Source organism: Callospermophilus lateralis, chromosome 6, assembly GCF_048772815.1.
Source record: "Callospermophilus lateralis isolate mCalLat2 chromosome 6, mCalLat2.hap1, whole genome shotgun sequence".
NCBI classification, from domain to species: domain Eukaryota; kingdom Metazoa; phylum Chordata; class Mammalia; order Rodentia; family Sciuridae; genus Callospermophilus; species Callospermophilus lateralis.
In genome coordinates, this window is record NC_135310.1 from 38,349,019 (window position 1) to 38,363,776 (window position 14,758).

The window sequence follows — 14,758 nt, forward strand, 5'->3', positions numbered from 1 at the left end:
TAGATTTGATGGCCTGTGAAAGGCTACAGACCTCATCTCTTGATATTATAAGTTGTTTCACCTTAAGTAATAATGACCCCAAGGTGATTTTATTGTAATATAGTGACAATCTTTCCATTTTCTGCCATCATTTCCATTGAAGTTTTTACAAATAGCTTATTTAACAATATATCAATGGATAAATATTGTGATAAAAAACTGACAAGAAATGTTTAATCTATAAATTTCAAAAAAAATATTTTATAATGGGAGTAAAAATGTGAAGAAAAGTATAATGAAAGATAAGTACCAAAATAAAAGCAATAAAAACAATGTAACCATAAGCACAAGAAGATTCTTTTTTAAAAGTTTAGCACAAACTAGGTTCTATAAACCAAAACGACACAATGACAGATGATAATAGGATTTCCACATCATTTTGATCAAAGACTATAGCTTGGTTAACACATATTTGGAAGGAAATTCAAAGAATAATCTCTTTTATTATGCCAGATAACTAAAATGATGTCGAAAATTTCCCCACTGCACAGAAAATGAAGTTGAAAGAGAGCATGACGTGGTGCGGAAGCAAAAATGCTGTGTTAGGAATGGTATCTTCTATCAAGAGTGAAGTACCAGGTAGAAATAAAGAAAGAATGGGTGAGTGTTTTTAAAAATGTGTATAAATTCAAACATACATAATTGAGGATTTCTTATTAACTACCTACTATTATCTTTCCCACTGATCTTATATCCATTTTAGATAAATAAAACAGAGTCAGGAGGCTCACATTGCTTTGTGTATTTTGTCTCTTAGTGTTGCTTAAGTGGCTGATATTTATATTGCATGATGCAAAGAGTTTTCTCCCTTTGCATGTCCTAGAAATGAATTAGGATTGTAGCCATCCTTATAGCTTACTGGTATGACTCAACTACTGAACCTACTCCAAGGACTACAAAGAAGGGATGAGGCTATTAGACAAGAGAAAAGGGACTATCAACAGCACAATTAGATCTTAGATAAAGTCACTAGAGTCGCAATATATTGTTTATAAAATACTATGTTTTTCATTTTTAGATTTCCCAATCAACTGCAAAACTACACTATAATAAATATAACATTTGTGATAACAACTCTCAGAGATCAGCAACTTTGCATTTAAAATAAAAAGTCAAAGCTGAAGCTAAACCTATTGCTTTCTAAAAAGAGGCCTAATGAGGAACAGCACTGATGTCTATGAGGATTTTATAGTATCGTATTGCTTTTCTTTTGCAACAAAACACTGATAATATTCTGTAAATATTAGAATATTAATTATAATTATTTAATTTCCAGTATTTTCTGTAGCTTTCTATTTATTGCTTTGTGTAGTATGTCATATTCATTCATGGTATATCTTAGATATTTAAAATAGGAGCAGTAAAGAGCTGATTCAAAACTCTTTGAGCTGAACTAATGATTGGTCACTGCTGTACTGCAGAGTATGGGCTGGGAAATTTAAGTCACTAAATTTTTCCAGTAAGTTTATGCCTTTCTTCCTGAACTGACTGAATATAAGAAATTTCCCGTTTACTGCTTTAAGAAGGAAGGCCTGGTTTATCACATGAGGAAATTCTAGATAAGGAAGATTTGTAGTTTTACTACACAGTGTGCATATTTTCACTTAAGGCCTCCCTTGTCAGTTTAATATATTGTTGCTTGTCCCACCAACAGAGCATAAGAGCATACATTCATCTCTTCATCTCTCAGTTCAATTATTGTAACAACTGCTGCTTTTTATGCATCTCTACCTCATGTTGGGAAGAGTGTTAGTCACCTTTCATTCATGTTTCCATTGACCCTCAAAATAATCCTGCAAACTAGGTTTCATATTAATTATTATAACAATAAGCAAGCTGAAATACAGAGGGCGCTGGAACAGTGACCCAGTACTGGCTAGTCCCAGAGCTCATATTACAATTACAACTTTTCTACTTCAAAGTTCATGTTATTCAAACCAAATTATTCAGTTTCACTTACCAATAGGTGGTGGGTAGATTTAATCTGTGAACTAAACCCTGAGAAAACCTACATTAGAAAACTTGGAAATCACCATATCCTGGACATTCTTTCTCCTAAAAGGAAACATCCCTAAAAAAATTGACCCTGGATTTTTCATTATCAACTATGGGTCAAAGAAGGAAACTTGATATATATCAAGTAATTGCTATAAACTTGGGTTCTGCAGAAACATTCAGAAAAAAATTGATGAATCAGTATATACTTTGCCAGTTCAGTGTTATGAATTATAGACATTTAAATTGACTGCTTCTATTTTATTTCACACTGTTCCAGATTTTAGTTATGAATCAGCAGAGTATATCCCTTTGAGTTTCATGAAATTATGTTACATAGAATAACACCAAAAAGAGACGTACAAGTTTAATAGCTATTTACTAATTTCATAGTGATTCTTTTGGTAGCTTCACGCAGTCTCCTTATATCTTAACATTTAAATATTGATTAATTTAAAAATCAAGAAATATTGCTTGAACAGAATAATCATAGTAATAAATTGGATTTCATGGTAGGAATGCATGGACAAATCTTAACAAATTAGCATAATTTTCAAACATCAGAATTGACAAAGATACATGATGGTGATCATATTCATTTTTTAAAAGTCATTGTCAAAAATTTAGAGTGGTCCATTTTCGAGTCTTGAACCATTTTGAGAAGTTTTTACTCAGATATTTCTAAAAGTATATCAAAAGTCTTTAGAAGTAGCTTTCTTGAAGTTTGTGTCTTCATTGCAATTTTCCATGAAATCAAAGAAAATGCACCTGGGAAAAATAACAAAATCATTATAGTTAAATCATCCAATCTTTTTATACCCCAAGCTTTAATATGGACTCCAGATAAAAGAATAGGCAATGAGGGTGAGAACCATGGTCATTCAATGGTCCTGCCATATATCAAGAATGATTACACCTAGAAAATGCAAAAGGTACCTATATAACATCATAAATTTCTTTTTGAAGTAGGTTATAACGTCTATACTTTGATTTAATTGATTCATTGGCTAGCTGTTTGATATAATCTTGATATTTATGAAGTGTTCTTTTAAAATTCTTACCTGAAGATTTATGCACTTTGCCAAGAGTGCTTAGATCCAACAAAACGATGTTCTGAAAAACAGTGAAGTCACTGATTACAGGGGCTATGTCAGTATTAACAAGGATTCGTGGTGGAAGGCCCTTCTGGGATTTATGCACTCTGATTAAAGTTGTAGGGATGCGGGATGCACCTATATATTCCACGGCAATAATCCAATTTTTCTCAAATTCTGATTCCTCTTCAGAGTAAAAGGCGTATCTAAAGAATGAAAAAAAGTATTTAATTTTGGTAAATCATCTCAGATTTCAACCTCCCTCTTTCAGAAAATATGATCTCTTGCTGATAAATAATATTCATACTGTATCTACTTAGAAGATAGGTTTTTAATGTGATGAATTTTGTCCATCTTTCAGGAAATACGAAGAACCATAATTTTAAAATTCAGTCTGGGAAGGATCAATGCATCTGCTAATGTTTTAATATTTTAAATATTTTATTGTTAATATTTTAGTTTGCATTTTATGCTTTGAATTAAGCATATTATACTTAAAAGACATAAAATAACTGAATGTAAGGATACATTTAAATAATATTCCTTGGCAACATACAGAAAAAATATCAAGATTAAAGTAAAAATTATTGCTGGATTTAGACATTTTTGGTAAAATTTGGGTCCTGTTGTTAGGGAGTCCCCAAAACATTGCACATTCTAGTGAAATAGAGGTCTAATTTTCTTGTCTAGTTTGCTAAATGGCTTCAGTTTAAAAAAAAAATCTACTGGAGAAATTCCCTTAAAAACTGAACTATCTCATTTATTTGGGGGACAAATAACTACATTAGAAAGTAGTAAATGGTTTTATAACTATATATTTCAGGGCTCCTGTGTCTATGAACATTGTAAGCATGCTAAACAATTTGCAGTTTAGCAAACATTCTTGTTCTCCATAAAACACTTTGCACTCCCCATTTGACTTACCTGGAACATTTTCTTTCTTCAAAAAGTTTTCCACTCCACCTAAAATAAAATCAAGCACTTCCCACTCTTCTGTGTTCCCATGGAACTATTCACATATTTGAAGGTTTGTTATGACATCAGATTATATTCTAATTTCTAAAAGTTAGACAATCTAATTTTATTTTGACATTACACATGTAGGATTCACCAGACAAAAGAAGCTTGACAGTGTTAAGTAAATCATAAAATAACCCAGAGGACACTTCTTGTCCCCTTCACCCCCATGCTAGTAAGATTCTCTCTACCCCCAGCCTGGAACTAGTAGAGTAGCCAGAAATGAATTCTTAAAGACAAGGGCTGGGATTGGTTTCAGTACCCTTAATATATCAGTTTTCTATCAAGCAAAAATGAAAGGAAATGTCAGTTCATATGGATATTGAGTAAGAGCCACTAAGCCCTAGTAACAGTGTAATGAACAAAATGCAAGGGAGACAGAGACATAGGAGAGGTGAAAAGGGATGAGGGAACTGGTTTAAAACACACAGGACACATGAACAACAGAACAGAAGAAGCAATGAAAATGCTTCATATGAATGATTTATTGGTTAGTTAAGACCATGAGTGAAATAGAATGTGTCCATAAAAAATAAACTTTAAATGGTTCTCATAAAGAGAAAACATAGATATCCATGAATCAACCCATCATAGAATCCGGACTACAGAACTTAATTGGAATTTGTGTAGGCCACACAGTATTATATCTCTCACTTAAATAAACACTACATCATGTTTTTGCCTGAAGAAGGTAACTGATTAGGTTATAAGGTTATTTTTCCAGCCTGCAGTAGGTGAGAGGCAGAACCCCAACCCCTGACACCCTTCCACCCCCTCTGCTGCTTGGTCATTTGACTTGATTTGGATACTTCATCAAGTCAGTATTAACTGACTTGATGAAGCATAAGCTTATGCTTGAAGTGAATTTTCACACTTGATTTCTCTCTTGCAACTCTGCCACCACCAGGGACAATGCCCAGACCCAGCTGATAAAGGAGATAAGTGCATCAGAGCAGAGCTTATCCAATCACCTCTACTGGTGCTGGTCAGAATCAACCCACCTGAGAGTGAGGCCAGGAAGCACCAGCAGAGTCACCCTGCTGAACCCACACATGTGAGCAGGCGGTATGACACTGAGGCTTAATGGTGTAGATAACGCTGCTTTCTTTTGAACAAAGCTATAAAATACTGGGTCACACAGCTTATATACTTCACAGCCAGGTTATAAACTTTGACAATCTGCCTTTAGAACCCTTGTTTTACTGTCCTCCCTATCTCTTGTCCTGGTGACTGTGATTACTGTGCACTGAATGCATCCCAGGAACCAGTGATTTGTTAACATGGTGCTGCATTTCTCATTTAGTTCCCAAATTATCCTGGCAGGTACTGTACACTGCCACTTTAAAAATGAGAAAATTAGATTTTTTTACTCTTTGGATTCCCAGGTCAAATGGAGCCAAGATTTGAAAATAGATCTGTAGAAATCCAAATAAAAATCTTATTCTACACATTATTACTTTATTTCAAGAAACACTCAACAGCTTAGAACCTCAAAATAGCTCACAAAACTTGACAAGCAGAGTTCTCATCAACTGGATTGACAAATGAGAGGACACCTGAACAGACATTTGGAATCTTCCATGATAGTCATCACTAAGAGATTTGCTTTCCACCAATAGGCCTTCAGACAGATTCAAACTGCCTGAGGATCTATTATCAAACTTTCAAGTGAGGTAGATTAGTAGACAATGTGTATTGCAACCTAAATAAATAGCATATAATACAACTATCCTGAAATGATCCCAGTTAACAACAGAGAAGACTGTTCTAAGTTAAAGGTTTTTTTTGAGTAAAAATGCCAATTTGTAACAAAGAGTTACACATTTGCCACCCACCAAAGCCCCATTAAAATGACAATAAGAAGAAATAGACTCAGAAAATAAGAAAGACACCATGAAATGTGAAATCTGGATATTTAAAAGAACAATCTAAATCCCCCAAGCAGAGAGGAAAACTCAGAATTAATGCTCATACAATTTGTAGAATCTCCCCCAATTTAAGGCAGGGCCATGCCCTCTGGGAGAAGGGGGAGGCTAGAATCAGGCAGGTAGAAAGTACACAGGCAAGCATGCACACAGATGTCACCCGAGGACCTGCTGCTTACCCTGGGGTTGTAGAGCAGAGGGTAGACTTGTCACAGTGGAAGGGAGGGACTGTGTCTATGGGATGCAAGAGTCTGATGGCCAGACACCTTTCCCTGAAAGTGACTGAAAATCCCACTTCTGTAAAACTGCAGGAACTAAGGATATTGTCATTGACACCAGCTCAAAGCTTCTAAGTGCTGCTTTTAAATATGAATGGATGACTCAGTTAACCAGATACCTCAAGAGCTTCCACCATGGGAAAGAGGAGGAAGAGATTACATAGAAAGGATGTACCAACAGAGAGCATGTAGACTTTTCAACAGCAAAAATGAAATTAAAATTTAATAGAGAAATGAACTAGATGCTAAAATATTACCATCCTAGATTCCTGTACTGATACAAAGTTTCAGGCACTACTAATACAGAATTAAAATTATTCATATATGCCATGTCTCAAAACAATTTTACCTATTATATACCTGTTCAGAATCACCTAGGGGCTGTGCCCTACCAAAACAATGTACAGGAAGGGGCAGAAAGTGGCTCGGAAACAGACCTTGTTAATTAGAGGTTATAGGTAGAATACTTAAAGTAGTGTCACAGGATACTCCTAAAGCTGAAAATTAAATGAAAAGATTGATGCAGCAGGAATGGAAGCCGTTTATTGTAGGATCTGAGCTATATTTATACATTTTACACAGCTTATCTAATTAGCATAAAATAGATACAGCAGTCAACCAATAAGGAATCTCCACACTTAATGGCTCACTTTTGTTACTTCACAAACCACTCCCTCTGGCATTTTGCCAGGCACCATCCTGACTTGTTTACGTACCTGTACCTTAACATTAATGTTAAGGTCTGTAAACAAGTCAGGTCTGTAAACAAGTCAGGATGGCACCTGTTATTTTGCCAGAGAAATGTTAGAGTCTGTAAATAAGTCTGCATGGTGCCTGGCAAAATGCCAGAGGGAGTGGTTTGTGAAGTAACAAAAGCGAGCCATTAAGTGTGGAGATTCCTTATTGGTTGACTGCTGTATCTATTTTATGCTAATTAGATAAGCTGTGTAAAATGTATAAATACCGCTCTTATTCTACAATAAAGGGCTTCCACTCCTGCTGTATCAACGTACACAAGTTATTCGTCACCCCCTGGTTATTTTGCCCAGCCAGCCGGGCTGCGGCAAGAAAGTATTATAGTAAATACACAAGTAATTAAGTAAGTGATGATATCGGTGGTCTTTCGAGGTATAGCCATGGTGGGTTTTTTTTGGGGGGGTGGGCGGGGGAGAAGAGAATACTATTTGAATTATTTGACTTTTTAAACCATTAGCATGTAAAAAGTATATAAATAAATACAAATTAGAGTAAATAATTTTTTTAAATCACATCTGAATTCAATTGAAAATAAACAGAAGACAAGGAAGGATCTCTGCAGAGTTCTGTAAGTAGCAGCAGCAGGACCAGCCATCCAACTCTAAGGCCTGTCTCCCTCCTCCCTCCTGGAGTAGGATGCTCTACTCACATTCACCTGTCCTCTGACCTACCTGAATGGGAGGGACAAGAGGTGCACAGGGCGTTTTGCACAATTAAGTGAGGGCAGCTGTGAATTACCTCTTCTCAATATTCAAAATTCCTCACAAAACGAAGTAATTTTTACCTTCTATTTCTGTTCCATTTATTATTGTTAATTATACATTACAAATGTTCAAGCATATTTTTATTCTCAATTCAGCTTAAAGAATAAGGGGAAATCTTTGTAGAATTGACCTTTGAAATCCAGTTTGCAATCCCTGTGCATTACAGACTGCAGTGTGCAAGATGAGAAGATGGGCTGGCGAGTCAGGGAGTTTGCATACCTGTCCTGCTGTTCTGTCCTGCTGTAAGATTTTAAGCACCTTCATGAACAACTCAGGCACAGTTTCATTATCAAGAAAAGGAATGATGATTTTTTGACCAATTTTTAAATAAATTTGGCCTGTTAGAAATACAATTGTTTTCAAATATAATTGCATTGTACAAATAGAAATAAAGACAAGGTACTTGAATATCTAAATTCATAAGGGAAAGGAAACAAAACTAAAAAGTGAAAAATCCATAGTATCTTTAAATTTTCTTTTTTATGTGTGTGCTTTCAGAGTTGGGGATAAATCTCAGGGCCTCACTAATACTAAGCAAGTGTTTTACCACTGAGCTAAAGCTCTGGCTCTCTCTGAGTTTAAAATATCCATGTTTCCTGTGTTCAAAGTTATATTTTTCTATTGGTTTACTTTGTGAAACCAGATAACCTGAAAATGAAAAACATAGTAGTCTATGGCATTAATTTATCATCAATCAAAAATATCAAGCAAGGTTGATCATCCCTACTCAAGATCCTAGTGGGATAATTTTATCTGTTTCCCACAATCACCATAGAAGGAGCAACTGAGTCCCAGCTTCTGTGATGGGTACAGCCCCAAATTAAATCACAGACACTGCAAGGGGTTCAACTCTTCCGAGACTAATTTAATACCCAGTTGTTGAAGCCATATCAACAGGAGAAGAGAAAATGCCCTATGATCAACCAACCAAGCATTTGCCTTGAAAAAGATTGAGTGGGTAGGAAAAAGATGAGTGAGAGGTATAAAAAAGACTCAGATATGGCTGCCTGGATTTACTTATCTACTTGTTTAATACCAGTGAATCATCCTTACTTTGTTTCTGCTTTTTGCCACACTTAGGTTTCCATTGCCTAGAGCGTGCCATTCACTGCCAAACCCAAACCATTATTATACTTGCTTTCTGTGTCACACAGTATAAGGAGAGATTGATAATCTAGATGCTGTGTGGCTAACCATGATTCTGGTTGATATTTTCTCCAGTATATACCACTGTACCACTGTCATATATATATATATAAATATGTGGAATATATATATATATATATTCCACATATTTATATTTTGATTTGTAAAATTAGAAAAGTTCATTGCATGTCATTTGTTTTATAATGCAGTTCTTTTGGCTCATATTTCCTCCCCTCATCATAAAATACCTTCTAAAATCGATCATGATAACTTATTTACTCCTCATCACTGTAATTCCCATTGATTAGACCTGCTATTCAACACTAAGATTGAGAAAATACTATCACTCTAGAAGAAGAAGAAGAAAATGGTATGAATAAGACAAAAATCATTTATCGTATTAAAGAGAAACGACTTCAGATCCATTCTTACCTATCTTCAAAAAATTTGACAGAGGTTTTCAAGGATACGGTATGTGCATCCCATAGGTATTTCAAAAGGTCATCAAAGTTACTAGTAGGTAACTTCATATACTGAAAAGGAGAAACTTATTAGGATTTGAGAGACTCTAACAATTCCTCTCCCTGAAATTTAATTTTGTTCAGATTTATAATATCACAATATTCTACATGAAAGGAAGATTTTGTTTTTAAGAATTAGTAGGTATAAAGCCTTTGTCTATAACCCTTTGTAAAGGGCAAAAGAAAAATTTTTATATTGAGTAAAGCGCATGCATCTAGAAGAAGTAAACTTCAAATATCTTCAAAGAGTCCATATTTTATACTGGCCAGAAATCTTTTTTGTCACTTTTTTCCCACAAACATCATTAAATTATCATAAAATATGAACAGCAAGAAGAAAAAAAAACTGTTGTAATGTTAAGTTTAAATATACCTAAATTAATGAATTAATCTAAACAACTAATAAATATATCTTTTCATTATGGATTTTATTCCATATCTATATTTGACCAATGTATTTTGTTTTGGTCATTGAATATTTAATTCAGAACAACAGATAATTGTTTGCTTCTATCACAGGTGATTAATTATTAATTTAGCTGAAATGAGATTATTGATCCAAACACAATTCTATTACCACATTTCTTCTAAAATTACAGTTGACCTGAAATTCCAACTAAGCATACTAACCTATTCACCTGCAGTAGAAAAGCCTGTGTGTTGACAATTTGTATCGTAGTTTGTTTGAGGAAAGAAGAATGCATAGAATTTGTTAATGCTGCATTGGGGTGGTAATGTCAATGACATGTAATGCCCTCGTAAAATATACATTATTAACGTATCTAGCATAACAACGTATATTTTTATATTAAGAAAAATATTGTACAATGCACAAAAAATCCTAAACAAAAAGAATTATACAACAAAATAAATTATTTTAATATGCTAAAAGTATAAATTATAAAACTTGAAGAAGAAACCTGGTAAAAGTTAATCCACTTATTCATTATCTCAGAGAAGGATGAGTGGCAGCCAGAAACATCATAACAAAACCTCGTCTGATCCTTGGGTGGTGGCAAAAACCTGATTTGGTCTGATGATATCCCCAGAACGCCAGAATCAACCGCAGCAAGGAAAGGTATTACACTAAGAAAATAATTTAAATCTGTAAGAACAAAAGATTTATTATTACCATAAGCAGTAATAAATGTTGAAGAGCATATTTTTAAGTAAGCCACAGGTCATTGAGGAGAAATTTACAAATCCAGAAAGGTGATAACATTTTAGCACATTGAAAAAAATATTGTACAGAATCCCTCTGGGAATCATATAGATAACTTTGTTGTGCCTCAGTTAATAATCCTATAATCATGAATATATATTGGTTAAAGTACTTGATTATAATATTTTAAAGAAAAGGGTAATTTTTAATGGATTGGGCAATATTGATTTTTAAAACACTACATTAGAAAGGAAAAAAAAAAAAAAAAACTAGCGCATTGCCCAGGGAAAGATACAAAACCTCTCGTTGAGGTAGTACTGTGAATGGTATTTTTTTCTAAAATATTTTAACATGATTATAGTTTTGATTAACAGATCTTTTCTATTTAACATATTTAAGTTTATCATGTAATCACTAGGTTTTTTATTTATTCTGTGCCTCTAAAGCAAATTTATTTATAAGTTCTGGCAATAAATCATTAGATTAATAAATAATTAGATTGACAATTAAATAAAACTCTTGAAAATATCTCCCTACAGATAACCTATTCCAGAAGATTTAGATACTTTAATTTAATTAGATATTGGTTTTATACTGATTGTCCCTGCATTTGTGAATGCAGTCCTATGCTCCAGTGTAACAGGATGATGATTCAAACTACTAGACTAATCCGAGACCAATGAAACTCAAACTCTCGGTCTGTGGGTAGAACTGTTGGTAAGTTTTTGAGAATAAAGACCCAGGGTAGCATGAGGAAAAAACGTAGGGTTATATATCATGAGTGTTACTCTGAGAAAGTAAAATTTAGTGTGTTCTTGTTTCTAATAATTGGAAAATATTTCTAAAATGTTGTTCTGTAATTTATTTTCATGACTTAAACATGAAATTAAAGATATAGAAAATCATTTCTTGTTATTTAGCATTAAGTGTACAACTGAAGCCCTGGATTACTGAATGATAAAATGGAGTGCAGTAGGTATTATTCTCTGACATGTTTATGAATTTTAATACTTAACATATTTGATCTGAGCAGAATGAAAAGCAGTGTTTTCCTAATCTCACACTTCTTAGTCTTTCACTTTCCAAATATTCCCTGTCAATTTCAGGACATGCCATATAACTCTGAGCATTGGTCCCTTGGAGTTCTGTGAAAAGGTGAATATATGATTATGAACATTGTGGCTAGTAAAGTCTATAACATGACATAAAGGCCACTAGGAATATGTCAAACTGATTCTGTTGTGTTTATTTATTAATTTATCTATGCTGCCAGTAATTGAACCCAGGACCTTGCTCAACCTAGTAAAGCACTCTACCACAGAGCTCTACCCTAAACCCTAGATTCATTTTATTCATTTTTAAAAGAAAGAGTATTGATTTTGTTTAGTCTCAGTCCGGAAGTTTTAGGTTGAATGTCTTCTTTTTGGAAATGGTAATATTTATTTTGCTCTCTAAGTGAACCTACCAGCCCACCAACTGTCCACAGAGACACACAGATGATCAGATTCATAGCCACAATCTGTCCTTTGGCTTGGATCAGCTAATCTGCCTAGAGAGAAAATGTGCAAGAGTATTTATAATGCACAGTGTGAAACAGTTATTATCATCATTTAAGTAGATACATTTATTTGTAGATGCACATTTCTTTCTTTTTTTTTAAAGAGAGAGTGAGAGAGGGAGAGAGGGAGAGAGAGAGAGAGAATTTTTTAATATTTATTTTTTAGTTATCGGCAGACACAACATCTTTGTTTTGTATGTGGTGCTGAGGATCGAACCCGGGCCGCACGCATGCCAGGCGATCGTGCTACTGCTTGAGCCACATCCCCAGCCCCCACATTTATTTCTGAATTACTTGTATTTGTATTTCCATCACTCTTCAGCTTTTATTACCCGTATCTCAACCAACTGCTTTTCTTTTTAGTAACCACATTATAATTTTTGACTTTTGAGTTATAGGTCTTAGATTTTTGGCTTTTGTAAGTATTCACATTTTTACATCCTTCTCTACCTTCTGATCAAAATTATAGGAGTTATTTTACATGGAGTAAAGAGTTACCAAGGTTGCTATGTGAAGTGAGACAGATCACCAATTGTGTTTCATGTGGTGACTGTATGTGACATAGACATTTGAAAATAATATTTATTTTCCTTAAAATGAAATTCTCATTTTCCCTTATTCTTTCTCTTCTTCTCTTTTCACCCACTCCAACCACCTCTCTTTCTGTTAGTCAATAATTTATTTTTCGTCTATGTTGGGCAATTGTCACCACTCTTTCTCATAAGCTTTTTCTATCAACAAGAAAAAAAATATATTTATTGACTCATGAGTATTTAAGACCAAAATGTGGGCTGGTGATGTGGCTCAAGCGGTAGTGCACTTGCCTGGCATGTGTGCGGCCCGGGTTAGAACCTCAGCACCACATACAAACAAAGATGTTGTGTCCGCCGAAAAACTAAAAAATAAATATTAAAATTCTCTCTCTCTCTCTCTCTCTCTCAAAAAAAAAAATGTCACAAGACCAAAATGTATCTTCTGGGTATGCACTGGAATGTAACTTAATTTCAAGGGAAAGCAAGCAGTTGCAGAAAAAGATCTTCATGAACAAGTAGCTTCTCATTTATATCTCCATATCCATAATCAGGCCATTATAATTAAGACTCAAGAAGTTTAAACTAAAGTTTGACATAATGTTCTATTTGCAATGTACATCCCTTGTCTCTTCTATTCATCCTAGTATTTAAAAGCAAGGAACCACCTAACAGGTGTGCAGTAGATGCTTGTACTTTAGATATGACATTTTTTTGCAGCTGGTCACTATGCTTTGTATCATTGAAATTTCTAATAGAAAGACAATGCTTAAGAGAAAGATTTCTGGAGAAGAGGGAGTGGAAAATGATAGTTATGAGGAGAAAAGGGGAAAGAAAAGGAATTAACTTTCAAGACATGTATGGCATACTCAGAGTCCTATTTTTCAAACTCTTCTTGTTTGTATGGATAGATGATGAGAATGAAAATGAGAATCTTTCTTACCTGAAGTATATTGCCAGCCATGCTGCAGAGGCAATCCCCATAAAAGATTTTGTTCATTTTCTGGAGCAAATTTTGCAAAATAAGTGGCTGTTTTGTTCAATAAGATTTTATACACCCCCATTTTCTCAGAAAATACCCAAGGATTAATAATGTACTTTCCATTCTCCACTGGGTAATCACTGAGTTGACCAGGACTCTCCTTCCACAGAGGAGGATACAGGTCAGAGAAGTCAGAAGCTCTTGTTAAAGAAGCAGAAAGACAACCAACTAGTACACAGGCCCAGCAAGTAAGAAAAGCCATAGTGCCAACACATGGGATTAAAGTTGTGTCAGGGTATTTATTAGAGCATGGAGGAGGAAGTCATGATAATTTCTTGCATCACACCTTACTATCATTTAGCTTCCCCCACCCTTTTGGATCAGATAGAGATAGATGTAGAGGAAATTGGTAGGTTAGTTAATCAGTTAAAATAATTCAGTTTTGCCACATTTTCAGTATCACCACACTGTGCCTGAAACTAAATATAAGAGTAGGTTTCTTATAATATATAAGTTGAAACTATTTTGTTAATATAAAACTTTCCAGAAGTTTTCTAGTCTACATCATGGTAACAAAATATATCACCCAATAGTGTTCAAATGCTTCCTTCTCATGTAGACTTTCACACATTTCACAAGAAATATTGAATAATTGAAACCAGAGATATTAGGATTTGTAATAATATATGAAGATATGCTAAAATATTATGTGTGATCCAGTTATACATTTCTGCTTTGAGAAAGAAATGAAAAGCCATTTTATGGGGTGGGGGGACTGCTAATTAACTACAAATCTCCTTTCTCCATTTTTTTCAGAAAAAAAATCTTAAAATTTTAGCAAAGAACATGGTCTCCTAGAATTAGGACTAACTCTCCAGTGTCCCTTGTACAAACAACCATATAACTAAGTTCTGGCCATTGGTACATAAACAGAAATGGATGGCATCCACGACTTCTGGGGCATGTTCATAAGTGGAAGGAATATGCCACT

At 34.3% G+C, this 14,758-nt stretch overlaps 1 protein-coding gene across 1 annotated transcript in view; it reads right to left on the reverse strand.

The window, feature by feature from the left end:
* Positions 1-14,029, reverse strand: part of LOC143401828 (protein LEG1 homolog) — a 52,174-nt gene extending 38,145 nt beyond the window's left edge. The window contains exons 1-5 of the mRNA XM_077109721.1: positions 13,729-14,029; positions 12,163-12,246; positions 10,456-10,640; positions 9,447-9,547; positions 3,096-3,334 (exon numbers count right to left, since the gene is read on the reverse strand). Coding sequence (XP_076965836.1) covers positions 3,096-3,334; positions 9,447-9,547; positions 10,456-10,640; positions 12,163-12,246; positions 13,729-14,029 — 910 coding nt within the window. The remainder of the gene's footprint in view (positions 1-3,095; positions 3,335-9,446; positions 9,548-10,455; positions 10,641-12,162; positions 12,247-13,728) is intronic.
* Positions 14,030-14,758: the final 729 nt, after the last annotated feature.